Genomic DNA, 27576 nt, shown 5'->3' on the forward strand with positions numbered 1-27576 from the left:
GCAGTAGCTTCAGTTATTCTTGCCTACACAACCTAAATCGCAGTGTTATGGAGGAAGAAAACATTTTTACATGAAGGTCAGGTGAAAGGAACACAACAAAACTTTACAAACCTTTGAGAAATAAGTTGTATGAGATTGTCTGAGTAATTGCCTTTCTTAAGCGTGTCTACATAATGCTAAACACAGAACAGGACATTCTACTCATGAATTGGGTTGGAACTGCACGCTGAATTATACAGAGAATAGGCCATTCAAATCTTACTGCAGCATTTTCCTAAATCTCCTGAGGCTGTCATTTTTTATTTGTTATTGACAGCAAAAAAAGGATTCTGACAGCCACTAAAGTAGAGGTGCTCTAAAGAATCTCCCTTTTGCTTGAGATTGTTTAAATCAAGTGAAACCTAAATCAACGAGACTGCATTTTCATACACACACTGGTACCATCTTTAAGCTGTGAGAGTTTATTGTAACTGTAAAAGCTGGGTCAAGTTGCAATGCCAATGTGCATGATGAAAAGAGGGGGGGGGGGGGGGGGAATGATGTTTTTGTCAATAGACTGCATGCATTTTCTCTCATAATGACGCTATTCTTGTCTATGTCTTATATATTTACAATATATTTTAAAATGTTGTGATACAGAAAATCGTTGAAATGATCCTTTGGCTGTTTAGTAATCCACTACCCACTGAGTATGACTGCTTTAGTTAATTCATTTGCAGTCTTTGAAGCGTGACAAAAAAACAACAACAGGTATAGATGTAAATAAAACATGAATCAATGCTTTTGAAAAGTTGACAGCTGCTCTCACAAACTACAGACAGACGGCGACAAAAAGACAACTTGAGAAACAAAAGACTCTTTTAGTATTTTATCTTCAACAATGCGTAATTTCTTCGTCACTAAATCTGGATATTTATTTTTCTTTAGTCACAATTAAACCCTTGTTGATGTGTTTTATGATCACGATAACGCTGTCATAACTGATGAATCGAAGCTTTGTTTATGGCTGGGAGTGTAGAGTAACAAGCATTGTAACGGACCCCTGTGTGCAGTGGTTCACTTGAAGCACATCAGACAAGGCTCCAAAAGGCCAGAACACCAGGTCTGACCTTTTCACCCCAACATACACACACACACACAGAGACACAGAGACACAGAGACACACACACACTCTCTGAAACGCCAAAAGGGCTGACCTCTTTACGCTGATTAACATTCCATCGAGGGAGGAGGGGGAGACGAAGAGATACTTTCCCCTCACCTTCTTGCCCTCTTGTTTACCTCCCTTTTTACAACATCCCTGCATTCTTTTTACTCCCTTTACCTCCAACTGTTCGCCCCTTCCCTCAACTCTCCCCAGCCTATACTCGAACGCTATTATCCCTCCCTTCCATCCAATTTTCCCCACCACGGCGCTTGTATCAAGGCCTTTCTTCGTCTTCCCTACATCCATCTCCATTTTCTCCTGCCTCAAGTTAATGTTCCCGTGTTTCTAAGTGTGTTGCTGAGGCATGTCGTAGCAGGCCCCTTACTCAGCTCACAATCTTTACAAGAACTTTTGTGACTCACCACATTGGATTGAGCATGTAATTCCCACACTGCTTTACACTGATGAATACTTGATGAAACACATTACTTCCATGCATGTACGGTGTATTGTACATGTGGGCAAAGATGAACACGTTCACACACACTTTCTCATTCTGGCAATCAGAACAACAAAAACCAATAAAAGGACTAGGTGTTTCATTAAATACTCCACACCTCTTCCCCTTCGTTAAAACCTGTGACTCATGTACCTCTCCACACCTGCTGCCTCAACGTCTTTACTGGTGCTGCTTTTCACCGGCACGTGGCAGCTTGTGTGTGTCCACGATAGTGAAGCCCAATTAAAGATGCTGTGTGGAAAGATCAATTCTCCTGCCAAATTTTTGGATGCATTTTTACTGCCCGGTTCCTCTTTTTTTACTTGCAAAAACATGTCGATGTGATGACAGGATTGAGGCTTTTTAGATGCATATGGACGTCTCATTGTTATGTTTCTCAGTGTTACACAACCATGCTTTATACAACCAGCAGTGTGAGAAATGTCCGAAAACAAAACTGTGTAATGTAGTCCAATACACAAAATCTACTAAATGCAGCTCACATTACCACAGCGTAATTAACAGTTGTCTTCCAGCTTGGTCACAAACTTAGTGTGACTTAACAAATGAAGAATTCATCATAAATTCATTCTTTTATTGGATTGCGTAACAGCTTGTAAAGGTGTATCTAATAAACTGCAATTCAGGATAAGCGGTGGCTGCATTTTTGTCTCTTAACGTATTCAGTTTATTTTGGGCGCACATAAAGTGTAATTCTAAACTGTTATATGTGACCTATTCAAAACTATAAACAATTAAGTCAATTCATCAAATACAAATGAAATTTTGAATAGAAATGAAAGTCCCTTCTCAATAACAAATGGCAAGGGTGACCTAGTTTCTTAGCTGTGAGGGTTTATTTCTTTTCTCCGTCTTGGTAAAGTGAATCATTTTCTTTGGGTTGTGGATTATTTGTCTTCCAATTTTAACAAGAATGGGGATATTTAACCATTTTCAAATGGAGAAAACAACTACCTGAAAGGAATTAATGTTTGCAGTATTAGTTGAGAGAGTGTGAAAATATACTTTCACTTTCTAACGGATTAAAATGTAGCTATCATTTCCTGCTGAAAGGAAAGCAAATGAACGATGTATACCATGTGAAAGACTCTTTAGGAAGAATCTCATAAATCAAGATGTCTGGTGTGACCAGACATGTCACAATTTTGTTCTTACACAGAGCCAGATTGTTTACTTACAATAAACATCCTAACCTGCTTGTTGAGCCGAAGAGGTTAACCCGGGTAAAAGATGTACATACATACATGCCCACACACAAACAAGGTGAGTCATAAAAGAAATCTCCTTTCCTTTTGACGGAAAATGAACAGCCACACAGACTGAGGCGAGCACCACACAGAGCGTGACAGACCTTCAGTTATGACTTATTGCTTTGGGGAGAAAAACAAATAAGCGAGTGAATTATAAAGAGACAAAAGACCGATGAGAAGTTACCTGGCACACCTACAAGGTATGCGTCTTTACAAGTTGGGCAATCGTGTATACAAGACCACACAGCCACATGTCCGTATAAACCACTCACACAAAGAGAGAGTGGAGAACCCAAAGAAAAAAAAAAGAGTGCATATCTGTGTGCATTTGTGTTTGTGTGCAGTTGAGTGTGAGCCAGTCTCCAGCTGAGAGGGGAAGCAATAGCAATTCCCACTGACCTGAAAACTAGCTCGCCAGCCACCTCAAAACATAGAGGGATGAAAAAAAAGAGGGAGAATGTCAGTGAGCACGAAGGTGATGAAAATACAGAGGGCGAGATTTAGAAATATGAGAGAATGGCCGTAGCCTAGGAAGGATTTCAAAACACACACACATTTCCACACATACCCAGGTGCAGTGAGGGATTACGGGAAGGAACAGGCCTCGACACCCCTTTGTACTGACGGCTCAAGTGAAAGGAATGAAAGAAAGATGAGATAGACAGAAGATGGATAGACAGAAAAAAGAACGGATCATGTATGCGGAATCTGCACACACCCAACGGGACAAAAACAAGAAAAAGTGTGTGTAAGTTCTGAGAGTGACTCTGTAAGGGTGTGTAGATGTGTGCGTGTCCCCTCTTTGCTTTTGTGACTCCCGAGGTTCCCCGTGGTCAAGAGCGGATCCTCTTTCTCTCTCGTGCCCTCTTTTCATACACTCGGGTCACCCTCTTTTTTTTTTTCATACACTCACTCCTCGTCCCCTCCCTCTCTTTTAGCGCAACGCTGAATGGCCCTCTCTCACTCCGATGAGTGACTGATGAATGAAGTAGCTCTTTGAAGTCAAGAGTCACAGCAAGGCTGGTCAAGCGTGAAGAGATGCCGGACAAAAGACGGCAGAGAGGGAAGGGAGAAAGGAAGGAAGGGAGGAAAGGGAAGGAAAAAAAAAAAACCAACAAGGCAAGAGTGGGGGGTATATTCAACAAGGGAAACCGTCAAACAGTGAACATCCATAAAGTCAGTCAGGGACAGAGGCTGAATGTGTGTGGCAGAAAGAGAGAGTGTGAGAGAGAGCGTGTTCTCCATTTTTGCATGAGTGCCTTTGTGTATTTGCAATGTTGGAGCTCAACATGCAAGAGGCCAGTATCACGCAAGTCTTGACAAAGCGACATATTTTCCGGAAGTGGCCTTGTGAACCGCAGCGACAGCCCGGAGGTCTTTGTGTTGTTATCTGTCTGAAATGCCTCTACTATCTTTTCATGGCTATGGACACGCATAAGCCAACAGATTGATGACGGAGAGCTTTTTAGAAAACATTTCTCTCACGGTGCCACCCTGTTTAATTAGTTTTGGTGGTTACTGTTGTTTTTACAGTCATTGTTTGGCTTCACTGTTCCCATCTGCAGATGATTAGCCTTTGAGTCCCATGACCCTGTTTTTCTTTTCCATGTTTATATGTTAACCATTCAATCTAAATATTTCTTTAGTTCACTCCCTCTACTGCCTGCTCAGTTAAAGATTTCAGATTTCAAAATGATGTTGGCGTACGTGAGGATTTGTTTTTAACTGACTTCCCTGGTTAAAGAAAGCTCAGCTGAAGCTGAAAACTACGGTTTACACAGAGAACATTGTCTGGGCATGCCTTGCTTTACAGTGACATATCCCCCTCTAAAAGATTAGCAGTGCTTAAAGAGGTTCTCTTGTTGTAGGGGAACAGTTGATGGAAATGTTTAAGCTATGACAAAGAATCTGGGAATGCCATCAGCCTGTTTACTGCAGAGAATATGAAATGTAGATGGCAGAAGTTTGACAGGCAGCCACACAGAAGGCTGTTTGATAGCCATTGTTTTGGTTTGATTTTCGAAGTAATTAGAAAGAGAGATAGTCAGCCAAGTCAAATTATGGCAACAGGCAAATCTAAATGATTTAAATATTGCAGAAAGACCCTGCGGTTGCCAATCAAAAACATGGACAATTTCTTTGTACTGTGAATGTACGTTTCTACTGTGTAGCTCGCATTGCAACCAAAGACTAAATGAGTTCAGATTGTAGTTATACAACTCTGTCTTTGGGAACTTCAAACTGCAGTGCATTGGCCTCTGATAAGCCTTCAACCTTATGGATCTATTACTCAAGCATGATCATATTTCATGTCTCACCGGAAAAGGACACCCAGCCACCAACGCAGAGCTGTCCTCAGTTTGAATGCCAGGTAACCTCCAGTTCATGCAATGAACTGAAAAAGCTCCCGTCTCTGTGGCCTCTCATAAGCCTTAAGATAATGGGTGTATTCAGCGTTGAGCATAAAGATGGCCTAATCTAAATGGCCAGCAAACTTGTCCTGCTAGAACAATGCAGGTGAAGCCAAACATTTCCCAAGCAAATGGGTTTTTCTTATTTGTGTTAAGTTATAACTCATGGAATTGGAAAGACTTGACGAACATACTGTATATTTTGTGTGGATGAACGAGGTAAAAAAACAAGTGGGAAAGTCTTTATGTCTGGCTCGCTCAAGAGCATTTCCCCCATTATAAAGAATGTGCATCCATTACTTGAAGGACAGCCCCCCATCTTCCCATATCAAATAACCATGTCAAACAATATACAGTGAAGTGAAACTGGAACATAAGATATAAGTGACAGATTATTTAAATACGTGTGGCTTGGTTTGACATTTAGAGCGGTTGATGAATGTGTATTAGCCTTCCTTCTGTGTAGCGACTATAACACACAGAGGCTTTTTAAATTAAAGGCACTGCACTGACGTCTGAAAATAGTCTGGCCACGGTGGGATTAGGTTTTCCCTTCCTATTAAACTCTTAACAGCCAATCTACGTGCTTGTTAGGACAACCCTGAGGCGAAATCTGAAAAATAGATATAGTTTGTGTCTTTTTCCAGTGAGTGTCATCTGAATGTCACAACGGTGTACTTAGCATGCGTAGGTGCCGACAGTGATATAATAGATTTATCTGCATTCATTTGTCAGAACTACACAATGTGAAAAATGGTAGCAGGTAGAGGTTTGGTTTCTTTGTGACAGACGACACAAGACTGTCTTCCGTCATTACATTTGGCGAGAGATCAGTCTGATGATTTAACCGCTACAAGGCTACTTTCTGTGCTTCTCTTATCAGGTTTCACTGCACATTTAAAAAGGAGTTGAGGAGCTGAACGGGTTTCAAAGACACAATCTGTAGTATTCTCTTTGTAATTTCGCATTCACCCCAAGACCACCAGATTTTTCAGTCTGTGCACACAAGGAAAACGAAAAAAATAATAAAAGGCTTCACAATCGTACGGTTCTCTAGGGTAAGAGAGAGCACTACGCTCCTTCTGTGTTTATCTCAATCTCACATCAGATCAGATCACTGGCAGATAAAAGCACTTCCTGACACATCACTTCCTCTCTCTGGAGGAAGCTGAGACGCGCTGGGAACCTGAAACGACAGGGTGGTAGCAGGAGGTTGAAGAAGAGAAACTTTTTCTGACAGAGCGAAAGAGAGATGGTAAGGGAGAGAGGAACGAGGGGTAAAGCAGAGGTGGAGTAAGGAAAAATCTAAGTGTATAGAAAGTAGAAAATGTGAAAACTACATACGTGTGGCCCCAGCTCCACAGTGGGAGGAGGACAGTGAGAGACAAATGGATGAAGAGACACTAAGAATAGTATAAATGGATTAGCTCTAACACTGACCTTCATTCAGCAGGGTGGCATTCCCTCGCTCTCTCAATTGCTCTTTAATGCCGTTACAAGAGGAGCCTGTCCTACTTTTCTACCGTTAAGTTTGACCTAACAATGGGCCCTGTCGAGATTTCCAGAGGTGACATGTTTATTTAACCCTTACCTGACCAAATCTGCTGCTTATAAAAGAGAATTGTGTGCATGTCTATCCGGAAGACTGATGTGTTGAACACAATCAATTGTTTCATATCAAAAACCCTACTTCAGATGACATAAACTGGCATTTCAATCACAATGTCTTAATCACATGTAGTAAAAGTTAATGAAAGAACAATTGGCAACAATTGTGCAAGCTATAAAAACAACTGTTAAGTTGTTTAAGACAGCTGTAATTAATAACTATTTATTCTACCAACTGGCATAACTAAACATTAGCTGTCTGGTTAATATGTATGCTGTATGCTCCAGAGATGGGGGACTCGAGTCTAGTGACTTGACTCGAGTCAGACTTAAGTCGCCAGATTGAGGACTTGTGACTTGCTTGATCAACAGTGAGAAAAGACTTGACTTGACTTGGACTTGATACTCATGACTTGAGACTTGACTTAGACTTGCATGCAATGACTCGACAAGTCATTGCTGTCTTGGTTAATTGGTGAATAATAATAATAAAAAATATTTTCGATTGGATGTTTCCTGTTGCATGTGGGCGAACCTGGCAACCAGTAATCTCTACTAGGTGATGCGCCCGCCATCTACAGTAGAGCGGTCGGGGTTTGGAAGATGGAAGGTGCTACCAGTTCTGCTGCTACTGCAGCCAGTGTTCCCAAAATCATAACATTTGGATTTAAAGACTATTCAACTCAACAAAAGAAACGATTCGCCGTGTGCAAGGTGTGTAGCGCAAAGAAGAGTACTACACAAAGAAAAGTAAGTAATGTCTCTAGCTAATTTCACATTATTGTTAATCTAAGGTTAGCTGGCAGCTAACATCCCATCTCCATCAGTCAAACGTGACAAGAGCTTACTGTTTGCATCACATTAAGTTTTAATCATGTTGACTTAGTTTCACATTGATCCCGCCTATCAAATAACAGACAATTTGACTGAAATACGGCAGCCTATCTGAAATTGCCAGATTGATTCACTTGGCAGATCAGGCCTAGCTAGCGCTAGTTGCTAGTTCAAAGTCTACCACACAAATGTAGCCGTTAGCTTGTTAGCGCTAGCTGCTTTTTTTTTGTTAAATCATAAAGTATAACAGCCAAACAACATGCACAAACCCTATTACTGTAAATGTAGGTATAAGTATATGATATATGAGAGATGTATGACATAAATGAGAAATGGGCCACTTTCAAGAGTAAATCGTAGTATATAACATAGAAGTGTCTCCATTTCATTTCCGTATGGTATTTATTAATGGAATATTATGCAATGAAAGCATGAGCTAAAAGGAGTTTTTTTGCACTTCTCCCCTCTGTCTAGATTTGAAGAGTACATCACTACTAAGGACACATTTGACACCAATAACAATGATATCGCAGTTTATGACTTCAAGAACTCCAAGCAATACCTACAGCTTTAATCATCCACAGCAGAGAGAGAGAGTGAGGCCTTTTTGAAGGAGTAGTGGACATAGAAGTTGTATTTGTTCAAGTTCATTCCTTCTTGCACTTCTTTGTCTTCTGTCTTTTGCAACACATTAAAAAAAAGGACTGTCTTTTGCAACATATTGAAAAAATGGTTGTAAATAAAAGGAAGTGGTGTGCTGCTGTTCCCAAGATAAACTACTGTGTTGAGTACTCTGTCTGGTAATTATTGTTTGGTACACCAGGCCCTGTAGTCGTTTCTAGTCATTCTGATCCTGCTGGTCCTAGTGAGTATTTATAATTATTCTTTAGCCTTATATCCCCTTCCTCTATTTGTTAGCCCTTTTGTGCAAATGAGGGCTACATAAAACTTAGGCTGCAGTCTCTTAAAGTTTTAAGACGGTTGTCTTCCAGCTTATTATATTTCTATGACTTGACTTGTGACTTGCTTGACCTAAGCTATGACTTGACTTGACTTGACTTGACTTGACTCGACTCTCACAAAAATGACTTGGGACTTGCTTGAGACTTGAAGGTTAAGACTTGAGACTTGCTTGAGACTTGCATATGTGTGACTTACTCCCATCTCTGGTATGCTCAAGTCTGTTCTATTGAATGCTTAGCTTTAGCGGGGTTTCTTCAAGAAAGATGCATCACTCAGTCTCAAAGAGACGCTGATACTTCAAGGTTCTGTTCCAGAAGAATCACAAATTAAAAATGTACAAGAAACTGCCTTGAATTTACCAATTACATTTGTACAGAGAACACATTTGATTGCTTGGTATAAACTTTTCTTGTTTCATACTATGTAGATAACCTATAATGTCTAGAATCCAATTATAGACCAAAATTAAAATAAATCACAATAACAATATTGGTCGGAAAGCATAATTGCTTATTTTCAAAATATCATTCAGCCGCAGGTATGAAAAGACAGAACAGAACAGCAAGGTAAGCAATAGTGACACATTGCATCTGCAAACACACACATCAAATAACCATACGGACTTGCGAACACAGATCACACAGGCCACACATTCACACGGAAAAACACCGGACACATGCAACGCCTGCTTGAATGCACAAATGGAGGCAGAGGACATTCACACACGCAGCAACTCTGGTGATCTGCAGCTCTGCCCCGGAGCAGAGCAGACAAACCAAGTGTAGCAGAACCAAGAATCACCTTTTTTCCCCCCTTCGCTCTTGTCTTTCCGTGAATGGCATCAGCATGTTATCTCTTCAGGTGGGACGCTCGCATGCACGGACACACACATAGACGCGAACAAAAGACAGTGAAAAACTGGGATTGCATGATGGGCATGGAGAGGATTGATGTGAAAAAGACAGGCTGAGGCGAGGAGAGATGCATACAACGCCATCATTCATTCTCTTTCTGGGATTTGGTAAAAGTTAGTCTACTGCGTGTGTGTGTTCCCAAAGAGGAGACAGTCCCAATCAGTTAAAACTCCTCCCCCTAATTCAAAGAGGCAGAACAGGATTTGCATTTTTCCCACAATTCAATTAACACGCCTGTCAGCCTCTCCTCTACGTTCACATGCCTCCTCCGTTGGCCCTCTCTCGCTCACTGTGCTCCCACAGACACATCGGCCTCATAAATAGATGCATTTATTCACAAACACACGCATGCTGAAAATGTATGCATTTATTTGTTTGTTTACAAATAAATGAGAGCCGCTTAGACTGAGAGACTAACTTGCAGGTCACATCCTGTCTGGACTTGTCAGATTCAGGGACATGAAAAGACAGTGCTGTTAATGGATGCAGAGAGCGGCCCCTGGGGATGTCTTTCTCCTTGTTTCTCTCTGTCCTTCTCCGTCTCACAAGAAGGAAAAGACAAGGAGTGCCATCAAAGAATAGGTCGCCATGGGATGGGGGTGATAAAGTAAAGACAAATACTCAGGGTCAATATGTGGCAAAAAAGCACATGATGCGGACAAGGCCAAAAGCAGATTTGTAAACCAGGAACTAGGATCCGCCGCAAACGCGCTGACTTTGCCGCTGGGCCCGCTAATGACTTCAGCTAGACCATTGTCTGATTAATTGCCTGTAATCCCATTCTCATGGATAGCATACCATAGCATTCCTCTGCACCACTCATTACCCACTATAGAATTGCCCACTAATCACTCCGTCGCTTTTAGCTAGCACGGCTAATGCTAGGCTAGGCTAATCAATAGTGGGTAATCCTGTTGGCGGAGCTGCTGTAGCGTAGCGCCCCTCATTACCAGCCATAGAAATGTCTGCTAATCATTCGCCACACGGTTATTTGTCTACAGGGCCGCAGAATCACTTTGGTGGGGGAGGAGTGTTGGGGTGGGAGACATCTGACAGTCGGCAGCAGAGGGTGGAAGAGACAGAGTGACACACAGAGTCACAGAGGCTGTGTAATGATTAAGAAACACATCACTCTTGCTTTTTCTTTGCCCCTATCTCCCCATCTGTCCTCTGATTGTGTGTACAGCCAGATCGGATCCGGAAAGGATCTGCTCAATGTCGGCGTCATTCAAGTTTTACCAATCAATGAAAAACCCTCTGCTATCCATAAGGGCTAATCAATATTGAGGGCTTGCACGCAGAGCAAAGATAACTAATCATGGACCACCAGTAAGACAGCGGTCAGGCGGATCTCCTTGTCCTGTCTTTAGTATGCACTGAGTTGAAACAGCTGGGCCAAATCGGAGCGGGGACAGCCTTGAGTTTGATGGTGTTTCTATGATTCACTTAAACAATGCAAAAAAATCCATGCCATAATCTAAGAATCAGCGCTTTTCACCGACACGTTGGCCTTAGTAAGGCTATCTTTGATGAACCACTGCCAAAGAGTTATCTGCTGCAAAATCAATCAACATGTTTATTTAAAATGTTCCTGCAATAGGAAAGTCTAGCTGCAGAATTAAACATAACACAATTACAACATAGAGACTTAATGACATATGAAAGACAAAAATATAGGTGTCACTGAAAGTTACACATGGGCGTCAAGAAGGAGCACAGCAACAGGCTGGATCCACGATGAACAGCTACAACTCAAGGCACGCTAAACGCCCTGTGTGTTTGACCAGAGGCATCCACCTCTTGAGCTAAAGTCTCTCAACTCTGAATTGTGATTCTGGATTGTAAGTTTCGGCGACCTGAGGCTGAACCTGAGCTGAACTCTTGTATTCGAGGGGAAGCAGCGGTGTAGCTGGGCCTGTCAACAGTCGCCGCGAGCTACTGAGGAGCAAAACACATAGGGGCCATATCTCACCTCTTTAATGTGTGAGATAGCGTGTGAGTCGGCCATCTTTTCACGATATTGTGAAGGGCAGAGCAGAACACTTGAAAAGCCACTTGCTTCACTGCATTATCTTCCGTCGGATGGCTAATCTAGTGTTAGATGTATTGCTATCTTTTATTTATATAGTTTTTCTTATAAAAACATATCTAAAAGTGATGTTCACATATCTACAACCAAAAGGGACAAATTCTTGGGTGTTGTGAGATAATTAAAAAGATGTGATAAAAGATAATGCCTTTATGTTTACATCTGGTATTTTTCAGAAGACAGAATTACTAACAAGGCAATTAATGTACCAATGCTCCGTTTAATGTTAAAATGAATTAATACAAGAATGCATTTTTGTTAACGTAGACCGAAAATGTTTTTCAAAGCCTTAGTTTGAATTCCCATTCCTTACACACTAAACATAAATCTGACGAAGTAAAGTATTAGATCAGCACTGGTAAACCCACCGGAACCTGATTATCACTAAGACTTTTTAAAAGGCTTCCCGTAAGTGAAGGTGATATGAGCTAAAGCAGGGAATCACTGGCTGGAGGGATATGGGAATGTTTGTTGGCAATGCTGGAACGCGGTGCAGTCGCATTCGCAGGATGAGCGGACGTAACCGGCTTTGGAGGGCCTGGCCAGCAGCGCTTAAACCCGGCTAATCTGATTGGATTAACACCAACCTGCCTGGCTCCACATGAGCATGCACACACACACACACACACACACCAACACATGCACGCATTCGCACTATATGCCAATCAGCCAGGGCTGCCGCTGCAGCTTTCCCCAAGTTCATCTAGATGCTGGACTGTGCTGGCTGTCTGACGGCACCATGCTGAGCTACCACAAGCACATGTATCAACTTCTCACGACACACACACACACACACACACACACACACACACACACACACACACACACACACACACACACACACACACACACACACACACACACACACACACACACACACACACACACACACACACACACACACACACACACACACACACACACACACACACACACACAGATTTGTGCTGTGAATCTGAAACAGACCTATTGAAAGAAGAGTAATGCCCAGTGCTTGACAACCATGCTAATTGACTAGCCCCCTCCCCAGCAATGAAACTAAACGCTCCCCCCCCACCTTTTATCTTTTCAATCATTCCCTGACAGCTCTCTTCTTGTCCCACACTCATCCCATCCTCTTCCTCATATCATTCTTCATCACTTCCATCTCCTTCTCTCTCATTGCCCCCGCTGTCCCCCCCCCTCCCCTTTCGCTCATACCCATACATGTAATCATTCATTAGAACCAAGGCAGTTGTCCATTAGGCAAAGCAGCCATTTTGGAAATTGCAGCAAATCTTCCATGAAAAGACATTTCCTCTAATGCGGTAGTCACGCTCGGAGGGAGAGGGAGAGGAAGATGGCAAAGGAGAGAAAGAAGACGAGTGGGCAGAGATGGAGGGAGGAGGAAAAAATGAAGGAGAAAGATAGAGAGTGAGCCCCCCGGCCATAAAGCCACCAAGCGGAAAGCAAGCCTGCTGTTTGATTAGAGACTGACACCATCATGGAGGGAAGGAGGGACAAAAGGAAGGGAGGGAAAGTGTTTTAAAAGGCAGGCAGAGGGGATGAAGAGGGGGAGGGAGAGAAAAAGATCGAGAGAAAAAACGGGGTGATTCGAGAGGGCCGAGATAGAGGCAGTAAAATTAGCCCCATCACTTCGCTCACTAAGACACTCTATGACACACTAGGATTAAAAACTCACACACACACTCACAGTCATGATGTGTGCGCAAACACACACACACACACACAGGACAGATGGTATCCCCCGTCTGAAAGTGTGGCTCTAATTTGAGTAAAGTGGTAGATACCTCCTTAACCAATTAGAAGGCCCATATCTGCGGCCTTGCATTAGGAGCTGAGCTTGTTTGTATCACACACACTCATTAGGGTGTGTGGACCGCTATTTGTGTGTGTATAAGTGTGTCCCATGGGATGACTAAAGAACATTAAATCTGAATAAAGAGGTGGGGAATGACAAATCTACTGCCGCTGCCGAGTTTTGAGAGTTCTTTTCCCCCACAATGCCACTGTTCATCTCAATCGCATCTCATCACCGATCAAAGACAGACCTGTCTCTGCTATTACCAACCATTCATCTCACTGCCGCTCGCTGCTGCTGCTGCTTAATGCGCCTCCTTCTAAAGCTGACACATTTGTCACCAGACCAAACTGAGCCTAATCCATGGTAGCATTCCCCCCCCCCCCCCCACCCCTTCTACAATTTATGATATTCTCAATTTGAAAAACCACCACATTCAGTCAAATTTCCTCTGTCTCGGAAAGCGTTTTTTATGCTCTCTTTAAGTAGAAACATTTTGAAAAACAGTTCAATACTCAGTGATACAGACCCATCTGTAGGATCAATAAATAATACAACCATGACAACAACAGGGCCGGCAAAATGTTACACTATCAATACAAAACAGTTGGGCAGTGGGTTTGGACTCAGAGATGTTCCTTGGAGAAAATCACATAAATGTCAGATGTGTTTCTGTCAAATAAATGGCAACTGGAGAGCCAACATTATATTTTGCTTTATATCCAAGCAAACCTGTTTCTACTGAACTATAGATAGGCCTACTGTTTTGCAGAAATTTGATAATCAATTTAAGTAGTTTATTTCTGCATTTTCTTGGTTCCAGGTTCTCAAATGTGAATATGATTTCATGTTATGTTTTCCTGACAGTAAACTGAATGATTTAATATATATATATATATATATATATATATATATATATATATATATATATATATATATATATATATATATATATATATATATATATATATCTGTGTTTTGGAGTGTTAATCAAACAAGCAATTAAAATGTCTACATTGCAAACTGGTGATGTGTACTTTCACTTTTTACCATTCTATGGTCAGGGTTAACCAATAATGAAAATAATCGTCACGCCCAAACACAAGCACGTATGTTACTTTACTATCATTGAATGAAAGCAAACCAATATGACATCAATGACAACATGCCAAACCACTTAAATCTTGAATAAATGGGTCTGTTTTTGACGTTTTTCCCCCCATGTAGATGTTTTTCCGACATTCAGGCATATTTATGTGCTCGAATCTAGCGCATGGTAAAGGTCCTAATTCACATTTTATTTTTGCAGCTTTTGAAACGTTTGTGTAAAATTCACTTGACAGCTGGATGGGAACACAGCTGCAGAGAGATGCTGGATCAACACTAGAACTGCTGCATGGTTAAAGATTTCTAGATAGGCTGTTTTCCCTTTGCTCTTTTTCACAATTAACAACGCAGATCCAAACCATTTTCCCCACAGAGTGCAGAGTCAGACATGTAAAAACCACTGGCTGGTGCTACAGACTGTTTATCTCCACCATTACTGACAATACGCACAGCTGATCTTAAAGCTTTGTGTACGACACTGCGCCAAGAAATCCCTCACCACCGCTCTGTAAACACAGATGATCTTCTTCACACTTTCTCTGGCCTCTTCACCAAAGTGCTTCTGTTCTCAAGACAAATGTCCCTAAACAAGCGATACAAGAGAGACAAACAATTTGGGACACAAGAGACTTAAACATACGCAGACAAAACGCATATAGAGAAGAGCAGCCAACAAGACACAAATAGCAGCAACAACAGGAAGGGAAACAGAGAGAGTGCAGTTTCTCTTCAAAGCTCCTTATTGCAGATTCACTTCTTTTTTTTTTGTGGAAGTCAAGCTTTGTGTAATATGGAGCAGCATTGTTTTTCTTCAGGGGGCTATTAGGATTGTAGTCCCTTGTTTCTGCTGTCAGCAGAGATAGGGATAGACGATTATACCGGAGGCAAGAGATCCTCTCCCATGCATACCTAGATCTCTCTTATATGCACTGTCTTCCTGTCTCTTTCTGTTCCTGTTGCCTCTTCAGGTACACACAAACACAGAGACACAGATAAATACACACTAGTTAAGGCTTTCGAACAGTGCTCACAAAGTGATGAAAGGCCATTTATCCTGTTTCCACTGTGATATCTCGGCTCGCCATGCAGAATGGCCGGACACGTTATCACCTCTGACCAGGGGAAACCACGGGAATCAGTACTGACGCCAGCAGCAAATACCAGCGCTAGTGTGTGTGTCCCAGCAGTAATAATCACCCGGATTAGTGCGGAGCCAAACCCCCGCAGGGTCCCCCCTCTCCCCCCCTACCGACACAGCCCAGCCCTGTCCAGGCTGCAGCGCTGATCCCCAGTTTGAGCAGCCATGGGAAGCAGAGCAGCCGGCCTGACATCTCCATGCGCCTGGCTGCCAGACAGATAGGCAGAGAGGCGGAAAAAACTTCTTTCTTCCTTTAAATTCCCACGTATTTATAACCCCCTTTGTCCTATTGATCACGCAAAACCAAATAAAATATTGAACGAGCTCAGGCAATACAAAGGCACATAACCCATTCAACAAGCATACCCTTTAACCACAGGGGTGCAGTGAAATGGAAGTTGATACAGCCGTCAATATGTCTGGCTGAAGGATGCAATATGTTGGAAACAACAATAGGGAGGTGCGGAAAAAAGAAATGGGTTATAACTTAATAAGAAGGCGTGTAGTGTCTGGATATCGTGCAGTCAATGCAGGGGATTATTACTGAGAGGAAATGTTGCCTTGATGTATTACACTCCCCATGCCTGAAATAAATTCTGACGAATCTCAGTATGTGATTCTGTGGGAGGGCAGCCTGATATTGGCACTTATCAACTATTGTGAGAGGCACTGTAGAGCTTCTGTGGCATTTGTGACAGCACAATGTGGAAATGTCGATTTGTCTCTCAGCATCTATCGTCTGCCCACTGTCTCAGAGGGATGCACAGCCTCATCGAGATGTGTCTCTTATTTTAAAACATACCAAAGCATAATGTATCATCATGACTCTGTCCAACACAATGGGAGAAAACCTTTGATTTAAGAGAACAGCAACCAATGACATCATTTACGACCCTGTGGAAACTACATTTTGTTTGTGGATTTCAGTATTTTTATTATATTTCCTATTTCTATAGTTTTGTCTTTTCTAGTATAACTACTATTCTTTTGCAGTGTAAATGAAAGACAAAAAAATCTGCAAACTCATAAAGTTGAAATATTCTGTGAGAAGAAGTGCTTTGTAATTCACCTTTGGATTAGACCTATTATGATTGTCTTTCAAGAAGAATAAGCCTGCATTACAGTTTGCATTTAGACAAAGATGTGTAATAAGCAACTGATGATTATATATTGGTTAGATTTCAGTCTAATGATATTAGATTATTCCAATCTAATGCAACAGAAGCACCAGTCACAGCTTTTTGTAAGTGCACAGTGACCTTATTGTACCCTAAGTACCAAGTTCATTTTCTCTTCTGCGCATTCTGCACTACTCAATAATATAAAATGACATGATGTAACCCAATTTCAAAGTTTTAGTGCTAAATAATCCTAAAACTATTTTTGCGTATAGATTCCCAATTGTTGAATACATTTGATCTCCTAAACCCCACATGTATTCATAACCTCCAGTCAAGAGAGCTCAGTTTTACCTTAGATTTTTCTGTTTGTTCTCCTTCTTGTTGAGGACACCCGGCACACAGTTGGTGAGCTCGGTCCAGTCGGCGTGCAAGCCGCAGCTCCAGCCGGTGGAGAACCGAGAGAAGAGCCAGGTCTCCTTGCGGTTTGGTCGGTAGCAGGTACACTTCTTCTGGCCCGGTCTGCAGTCGCAGGGGACCTCCAGACGGACATTCTGGACCAGGTGTCTGCCGAAGGTAGTCCCCCCGGTCTTCTGAATGTGCAAAAACACAATCACGTCCTCTCCCTTGATCTGGAAATCGATCGTCCTCTCCAGGTCCCTGACTGGGAAGTAGTATTTCTTAACGTAGTGGGGGTCCGGAGTGGGGAAGATGTCCCCCTCGTCTTCCTCCGTGAAATAACCGTGCGGGGAGCCAAAATTGATAACCCCGGGAGCCACGTACTGATAGAGAATCAGCATGAAACACACGGATCCAACGACGATCAACAAGAATTTGCTGCTCCTCTCGACCATGTTCCTTCCAAGTGCGGTGCCGACAGTACGCTACCATTTCCCAGTGAAGCCGACAGCAGGGAGCGGGGCGCTCGGCTTCTGCATTCTCGCTCTCCCCCGCCAAGAAGCACTCGTTTTCGGGGCTCAATAGTGGCTCATTCCGCTTAGAGACGTCCGGCGAAGTTGGCTCATCGTTCACCGACACCGTTCAACACCGTGAAAGACGCATTGTAACTCGCTGAAAGCCCCCCCGTAGACGACCCTCCCCCGTTTACTTTACTTTGGTTTTCAGTCTCTCTACACAACAGGCTCACTGCATCACCATGGAGTTATGTACCCAGGATGCAGCGCGAGTCCTACCTTTTCAACGTCTCTCGCTCGCTCTCTCTCACTGAAAACTCAGAGAAAAGCAGAGTCGCTTTAATTTATTGGTTCACTCGTAACGACCAGGTGATCCGTTGGCAGCCAATGGCAAGTGGATTTAAAAAGATAGATACATACAAAAATAAGAGACCACTCCAAATGTTCCTTAAATCTCAATCTCTACATATATGGTAGCCATACCATTCCAGTGTCTGTTGAATTCCAACACAGACAAATGTTGTCAATAGTTTGAAGAATGACAAAAAATATCTTATTTTACTCAAACATAGGCCTACCTAAATAGTAAAACCAGAGAAACTGACACTTTTGCAGTGGTCTCTTGATTTTTAAAAAAGGATTTTGATCTTAAATCTAACTGATTTTAAGTAACCCCAAAGTATATCTAGATTACTTATTACAAACATTGCCATGTTACTTTGTAATCAATAGATAGATTATATATATTTTGATAATGCTACATTGCGAACAGTCATAGTTCATAGCGGATAGGCAGCACATCTCATAGAGATATGATAAGACGTATAAAACTAAAATACATTGTATGCTATAGTTTAAGCCATTGTAATGAATTCCACCAATAAAGAGTCTCATCAAAGACTTGTTGGTAAACCAAGCATATTACATCTCAAAGCTTATCTTAACATTTTATTTTTAAAGGGGGTTATTTTTTTTAAAATATAGACTAGATTACAGTGAAAGAAAGATTTTCTATTTTTAATCACATGACTTCAAATGATCTTTATTTATTTTGTGTACAAAATAAAACTGTTGTTATCAGACATTATCAGTTCGAAATAAACCACAGACTTCCCAACTTTCATTGACCCCATTATACCATCATAAGCGTTTTGTATTCAACACAATTGTCTGAAGTACAAACAATATTAGCTTTATGAAATTAAAATATGTCAATTGTGGAACTAAATGCAGTCCATTAGGATCAATTTATAGAAAAAGCAAATGTAACAACACATATTTAAGATAGTTAGTAAACTATTTCCTATTCAAGGTTTCAAGGTTTCAAGGTTTTATTTGTCATATGCACAGCAGATACAGCGTATATGTTGGCAATGAAAATCTTATGTCGCGTGCTCCTCCAACAACTCAACATACATGGTGCAAATAACATAAATAAAATAGTGCAAAAAGAGAGAAGAATATTTACAGTAACAACAATAAAGATTTGAGGATGTGAAATATATACATATGTGGAATACATTGAGAGTATTTAAATACTTGTGGAATGACCTATGTCCTATGAATGCAATATAATTATTAGTAATAACAAATCTTACAAGACACCAAAAATAGCACAAAAAAAACTGCAACACAAACATTTTAACATCAGTTTGAGTGGTTAAAAAAAAAAGCTCCAACCAGTTTCCTTTAAATGAAGACTCAAAATGTCTGACATCCATGAGATCAACCTGCTGGTTCACATCGGCTATCTACCGCTGGTGGTCAGCACTGAGCCCTGCTGCCTCTTCTGTAATGCAGCCCAACAACTTGTCAGGCATATTTATGTGATTCCCAGGGGCGATTACTGTTGGGAAATGTTTTGACTAATCACATCTACGAGTGAAAGAGAGAGAGTTTTAACTGCTGGATGTTGTTGCGATAGGAGTGGCTCCACTAAGCTGACACTGTGCTTTTTTTTTTCCAACAGTGCCCCGGAGGTTTAGCTCCAATTTCTTCAGACATTTGTTATTGCAGATGTTTATTGTGGTAATAGGGCAAAGCGGAATGACTGACTGCGTGTAATCTTGGTAAGCTACCAGCCCTGATTCCCACATGTTTCTTAAATGAAGCTCAATCAGTGAGATCAGCCCAATCAGCAGGCTCAAGGGCTTGAAAGCAGCAGTTGGTTGGGGCTGATGGCAAATGAGCTTGGTAAGGGATGAGGGTATATTTTCACTTCGAGTGGTTTGAGTTGACGATTTGAAGTGTGTTTAGTCAGGCTGCAATTGCTCATGCGCTTTTTCACAGTTTCAGCTGCCTTGATTTCCCAGTTGTATGTAGATCTCTGAAGGTCTGAGCCCATCTTCTTCCTCCAACCTGCCATAATTTACAATTTATCTTAGGTAGTTTTATAAGAAGGCCAGGTGTCCAACATTTCCACATACACAGATACTTTGTCCACACTTTAGAAACTGTTTTAGTATTCAGAAAATGCTTTGGTTTTCCTGCTTGTCCTTTTAAATGTAAAACTATAAGTTGTCACCCCTTTATACTAATGCATTTTAAATCACTGTCTATACTTTCTATTCGTAATAATGCATTTAAAACTGGTAATTAATAAATGCCTGTTGGTTTTACATTTTCTAATAATCAAATGGAAAAGCAAAGTCTGCCGGTAGTCAAGTTAATAGTGTGATAAATACATTCAGCTCCAGTTCTTTTTTTAGTTAAAGGGCTTGACAAGAGCTAAAGGTTACGGTTATGGTTTAAGGTCAATCACCTATCAGAGGAATTATTCACAACCTGGCAAGCCAAAAGTTGCCCTAATGAGTTGTAGCTTAAAGCATGAGTACATGATTTATAGAGCACAAATAAAGCCATTAGTTCCAAGTTAAAAGCCCTTTATTAAGTGTTCGTTTTTAAAATAATACCAAATGTTGATCATTTATAAAGTCACGTATGAAGCTGCAGAGACAGACATTTTCCTGGTGCCAGCTTCCTAAAATAAGAGGAATGCATCAACTCGACAAATTTCTGTAAACAGATGTTTTTTTCTCCTAACATTTTTGTTGACTGAAAGATCCGACTGCGATCAAAAAAGTTCCATACTTTCATAAATGTCTGGTTTTTGTGAAGATATTCCTCAATAGCCTTTGACCTCGATGTGATGTGTTTATGCTCCTTGTGCTCCTCTAATCTAGTTTCTGAATTGTGAGGCTTCAGTGCTGTCTGTGTTGTTTATTGTAAATAGAATAATGTTGTGTTTACGTCTATTTGTCATACATAACAAGCAATTGAGAGACGCAGACTTGGATTAAAAAAAGGGTATTTCTCTTTTTTAATCCAAGTTTGCATCTCATGTTTTCCTAGATTAATTAATCAGTAGATGGACCTGGTATTTTAGGGGCTACAGGGCTAACTTTTGCATTACTTAGGGGGTAAATGCAGCCTCCACTTTGAGTGTAGATACAGACAGGAAATCTGGAGAGATAGAGAGATAATAGTGATAGGATTTATTTGCTCTACAGACTCTCTTGGGATGGTGACTGCTACTCATAAAATTTCCCAGAGCACAGGATATGTCTTCTGATTGTTTTTTTGGGCTAAAGATGTATAGTAAAAGATCATATAAGACAAAAAGCAGCAGGTGTTACATTTGATAAGCTGGAACCAAATTATTTGAATTTCTTCTTGACTCTATAATCAAAATCAACTTAATAATCAAAACTATCTTTTAAACGACGTATCTCTTCACCTTTCTGATCACATCAAACACTGAAATCTTCTGTCCTTGCTCTTTTCTTGCAGCCATGGCCACCACAGAACTATGACCTCACCAAACCTTGAATATAAAGTCATGACACCTGAGTTAACAACATTTGTTGATTAACAAACTCTTGCTTGGCTCAGTGTTTGGACTGTTTAGCACCTTGACAGAAAAATACACATTTTTTCTCCTTTGTACCTTCCCTTCCTGAGATTATCCCAGCACGACTTCAGCTGAGCGGGCGAGGGCAACCAGCATGTGTGTGTGCCGGTCTCAGTCTTGAATAATTCAGCCCTGCTTATTTACATGTTCTTTACTTACACTGAAGCAGCATCTGCCTGTCACAATGCTGTTAAACACACTCATGCTTATGACTTCTGCCTCGCCCCTGGCATTACCAAGTTTTGTTAAATACTGTGAGATTTCTGCGAGAGTGCATGTGTGTGACAACCCTCGCTGCGTTTGTGAGACAGAGAGAAAGCGACTGAGAATATTAATACTGTGTGTTTGTGAGTGTTAACTTCTGTGTGTTTGTGACGGGATGTTGGCTTGTGTGTGTGTTGTGCTCCCACCATGCGCAGTTTCGTTATGAGCGGCGTTACTTAAAGAAGATTGATGTCACAGAGTGTGTTGCCCTCTGGCTCGGGTATAGAGATATGACAGTCTGTTTATCATGAGAACCAGTTTATTGTTGCTTTTGCATAATGATCCTGTTTAGATGGATATTTTCACACTGTTTCCAGAGGCTTTGAGCTGTGTATTATGTCCTGCCTCAGTGTCTCGTGTATGTACACATTGTTTCTCTTCTGTTGTCTGTTTTGTTATGCTTAGAATGTATTCCAGGCACATTTTTATCTATTAACTTTGTTTTGTGATAATGAAACAAGAGTCACATATACAGTATATTTCAAAGAGGAACAAACAAAAAACAGTGCATGGACACAAACATACGACACATATTTACACATGTATGAGGCCTATAATTACCACAATTAGAAATCTAAATAGAAGGTCAGAGGATTAAAGCTGGTTCTCATGTTGACATAAGCTAAACAGAGTTCATCCATGGAGCTTACATCTTTGTCTTGATTTTGAAGAGTCTGCTCCCAGTCCTATGTCTGCCCTGTACACACACACACACACACACACACACACACACACACACACACACACACACACACACACACACACACACACACACACACACACACACACACACACACACACACACACACACACACACACACACACACACACACACACACACACACACACACACACCATGCTCAGACATGCTCACTCTGTTTGTGCATTCTTTTTCATTTAGCCACAGGCCAGGACTAAATTCCACTGATGGAAAAACACGGAAAACAAAAGGCAATAGGGTATTAAAACACACAAAAAGACATGTTCCCAACTCTGTGGTGCACTTAGTTTTTTTTTTTTTGTGAATTCAGCAGCGCATTTGTTTGTTCTTGATAAATAAACAGGCAAAAATTAAGATAAAATAATTAACCAAACTGTTTTCATCATGGAGCCATGAAATGAATTATTCCCTGAACCTTCGGAGTGTTTCAGACACAAATATTTTCTTTGGATGTGCCTAAGGGAGAAGTGCACACTGTAGAAAGAAAACAAAACTGGGCACCATCTATTTCCTACATTCCTGAGTTTGTTAGTGTTTGAGTGTGTTTATTTGACAAACAGCGTACACTAAGGAAGTTGGAGAACGTGTGTGTTTTTACATGATTTGAGTTTGTGTACATCCCCAACTGAGTATGTACGCCATAGGAATGTTAATAAGATTTTCATTGCCAACATATACGCTTTATCTGCTCTGCATATGACAAATAAAACCTTTGAACCTTTGAATGTGTGCATACAGGGGTGTGTTTGCATGCTTGTGCTTTACATGTTATATGCTGTCTGTGCGTACAAGTGAGTTTGCATTTATGTAAACAAATATCGAATAGAATTTGACACTGGAGACCATATCCAAAAAGCTTCAGGCAGGGACGTATAGGTCAACAACACACTATGGGAAAGGTCAGGAAAGGATTGTTGTTCAGTCAGACAACTCACGTTTGAGTGTAGTGTCTAGGCTCCGGCCTCATCACGCCCCGCAGATTTTATTATTGAAGAGTGATTCATTTACTTTTCCCATCCTACGGGTGGATTCTGTGGTGGTGGATGGGCAGAACATATACAATGGTGCAAAAGCAGGTCAGCATTGCAGAGATAGAGGTAGAGAGGGCAAACCTAGCAGCCTAAATAGAGGGCAATATTTAAGAGAATGTGTTTGATTGGTGGTATGAGGGGTTAAGGCATGTCATGCGTTTGTGTATTATTGTACTGTAGCTCAAGTTGAGTGCTTTAACTAGCTCACCGTCCTTGCTCCATTGTTGGTTACATGTTAAGCAACTCTTAACTTTATTGGGCTAGACTTGATCAAAGACAAGCCAACAGTCAAGCGTTGTTGAGTGCCTTAACAAGGACAATTTATAGATACATTCATTATGTCTGCTAAATTGATCAGCTGTTAGGTCGAAGGATTTAATTAAAAACTATGACCGTACCAGCAAAAAAGATAGTCTGCAACATTCTGTACATGCATTGAAAGAAAGCTGACCTTGCATATTTTCATTCAATCCTCCATGTGGTTTTCAGTAAAGCATGTAGAAAGAAACTTTTCACACTTTGGAAACCTTTGAAAGCATCAGTGTGTTTCAAACAAAGGGTGGTCTGAAACTCAGTCCCTCTACACGACTCTGATTTTGGATTTGGGAGAATCTGTCTGGCAATTTTAGTAACTTTTGTAAACCAACAATCCAACAAGCATGCACCTAAATGCAGCAGTTGTTGAGTAGCTTTTGAACTCTTTTCATTTTGTACTTCCAATTCTTTTGGTTTGTACAATTAAGTGCAACACTATGAATGCCTCTGTCAAAGCAGTCGCCCCACTGTTGAGTGTGGTCGCACACAAACCCTTTCGAAGTAGTTTTGGTGACACTATTTTGTTGCAAGCATACTCCAGCCTCAAACTTCCTCATGTTTTTGTTTAACGCTGCTCAAACATTCCTCTGTGTGCATGCACATTTATGAATGCCGTGCATGAGTGGGCTGTATTTGTCTATGCAGGGTTGTTATTTGTTAGGGACAAGTTGACCCTTGAACATTTTGCTGGAGGACATCTGTTTTCAATGGGTGTGTCAAGTTTAACACTTAATTCTCTCTCACAGACATGAAGGATTAAAGTCCATAGGCGTGTGTGTCTATAGGGAATTGGATTATCTCATGTTACAAGGCAGTTGTTAATGATTAAGGCTGTATTTAAAATGCTGCGCATAACCACTGTCTAATGTTTACTGGCCACTGAGCGGGTATTGATTGTGGAGATTACTTGGGCTTAATAGCTGATGGCTCACAGGCAAGACTGAATTCAAAAAATGATGTATCTAGAAACATGATCACTAAAGCTGCTACTGTGGTTCATGGAAAATATATTTACATAAAAAAGTGAGTTTATTTTCTTCTACTGGTATGTTATATTGTTTAAGCATCTTAAAGTTGTGCAAAAAGGTGTATCTTTAAAATAAAGCACATTTTTATATCATCTTTAATAGACAGAGGTGAATGCAGCTAAACGCAGCACAGACATTATTCCAACTTTGGTCAAGGAAATGCCTTGTGATCGGTGAAGAATAATATTGCAATCAATATCAATTTTCTCTGTCAACATTTGCCTTGGGAAATTTAGCTGGTACAATGGCAGAGGACTCAAATAACCAAAGCTTTTTGTTTGAGTGGAGTGTTATCTGATCTAGCTACTGCTCCAGTTCTTGGAAGACAACGGACGGCTAATGGAGGCCGCGTAACCTCACACTGTCTCACTCTCTTTCCTCTTTGCTCTCCCCTTTCTCTTCTACCACTTTCCTTTACTCTCTCTCCTTTCACCTCGTCCATCCTTCCTTTCATTGTAAGCCACATAAGGTTCCCACAGAGAAAAATGAACACTATCCTCTGTCACACCGCTTATCTCCTTCGAAATAAAAGCACAATAATTACTGGGCTGTTGGTTTTCACCTCAGAGTCCTGCTTTTCGTCTTCTACTCAGTTTCATCTGTTTCATCTTAGCCTGGACCCGCCTCTCAACTCAACTTCCGCATCATGTCAATTACAAATTATTGGCATGACGGATTGGCAAATACAATGTTGTTCCAAAGATAGCTGCAGAGTCTGGCTTCAGTATTGCCTCCCTGCCTTGAGCAGATTGTAACCAAAGCTCTGTTTCAATTGTGCAATAGACCTGCCAAGGTATCATCTCTGGACATCAAAACAAATGTCCGCCTCTCAGAGCGATTCCAGTTGATCAGGGTCAGCTGTGCCAGGATGCAGTACCTTCATTTGGGTAGTTCATGACATGCTGATTTCAGAGGAAAGTAGAGATGCATTTATGAACCCCAACTCCATTAAGATATAGTTTCATTTTGCTGAGAATGATATACTCTCTTGTCAGTTGAGTTTGGTTACAATACACAGAAGATGTCTAAGGCCAGATGATGTATCAGTGGATTTTTCCCTGACATCTGACATTTGGTAATTCTCCTCAAAATGAAAATCTCAGACTGCAGTCCAAACGTTGCGAAGATAACAAGATGGTGATGTAAATTTTGAGGCTTTTTCCATTTGGTTATCTGTCATTTGATTAAGGAACATTGACATCTTGGAAAATACATTGTTATTGTTAAAAGGTGACAAAATCCCCTGACTAGCTTCTCAACAGCTCCCTAATTAACATATTGTGTGTTTAATCCATTCAAAAGCAGAACTGTAAAAATGGCATGTACGTGGTTCTACGCGTTGAATAAGCTCATGGCTGTAGTTTCATATTTAATAGACAGAGTGATTTTGATCTTTTAAAATGTCAGACTAATACTTTAAGATGTTTTAGCTTCCCAACAGCACATGAATACACCAAACATAAATCAAATAAGATTAAATATCTATATATCCATTTTGAGTTAAAGGTTATTATCAATCAGTAATTTCCCAGCACATGCTAATTGATGGTATGTAATGAATAGAAAACAAATGAAAGTAGTAAATATACAGTCATCCGTGTAATAATGTATAATATACTCGGGGAAATGGTTGGTATTGAAATAAAGTACGTGGTTTGGTGAATGGGCTTAAATGGTGGTATGTTGCTTTAAGACAATGACTAAGGCTTTAGTAACCCCTTATATTAGATAGGGTGACATCATCTCAATCCCACAGGAAATAGAGCAGCAGATGGATCCTGGAACAGAAAAAAGCAAACATTTACCCCTGCAACATTTCATCTGTGTTTCCCTTTTCTGTATTTTGTCAGATAGACGCATGATGGGATATTGAAAGATGGAAGCCAGAGTGCTACGCTCCTCCCCTGTCCCTCCTCCTCCCCCGCCCTCTCCTCCCCTGCCGCTTCTTCTGCCTCCTAAGTATAAGCAGATTAAAGTTAATGATCTAAAGTGAATTAGATATTTAATCATCTTATCAACTTAGCGTAGTCAGGTCATAACTCCGTGCTGATCTGAAATCCCGTCTGTTTGAGAGCGCACAGCAGATGCACAATAAGCCAAATTCAGAGGTCGGTTTGTATCAATCTGAAGATTGAGAAATTAAATTCAACCCCATCATTTGTCCTGTGCTTTTGTATGATGCAAAACCTGTGTGATTGAGGACAAACAGCCATGGATCGGCCCTGACCCCAAAAGATAAAAGACAATAACCTGAGAGACGCTCGACTGATTCATATAATTTTCTTCTTCCTCTTTAAACCGCTCTCTTCATCCTCCTCTTTGCCACTCTCTCGATCACCCTCCGTCTGAACTCTCACTGATTGAGGTGCCAGCACTTTGATTTTGCACACTTGGTTGCCCCTCTCACACACTTGTGCACACACACACACACACACACTTTCCCTCTCAATTTTCTCGTTGACTTTCTCCCTCTCCTATCTCGGGGTCAAGGGG

The 27576-nt window shown here is 41.0% G+C and overlaps 1 protein-coding gene across 1 annotated transcript in view; it reads right to left on the reverse strand.

The window, feature by feature from the left end:
• hs6st1a (heparan sulfate 6-O-sulfotransferase 1a) overlaps positions 1-18062 on the reverse strand; it is a 52598-nt gene extending 34536 nt beyond the window's left edge. The window contains exon 1 of the mRNA XM_063909053.1: positions 17255-18062. Within this exon, the coding sequence (XP_063765123.1) occupies positions 17255-17754 (500 nt within the window). The 5' untranslated portion in view covers positions 17755-18062. The remainder of the gene's footprint in view (positions 1-17254) is intronic.
• Positions 18063-27576: the final 9514 nt, after the last annotated feature.

Source organism: Eleginops maclovinus, chromosome 19 (assembly GCF_036324505.1).
Source record: "Eleginops maclovinus isolate JMC-PN-2008 ecotype Puerto Natales chromosome 19, JC_Emac_rtc_rv5, whole genome shotgun sequence".
Classification (NCBI taxonomy): domain Eukaryota; kingdom Metazoa; phylum Chordata; class Actinopteri; order Perciformes; family Eleginopidae; genus Eleginops; species Eleginops maclovinus.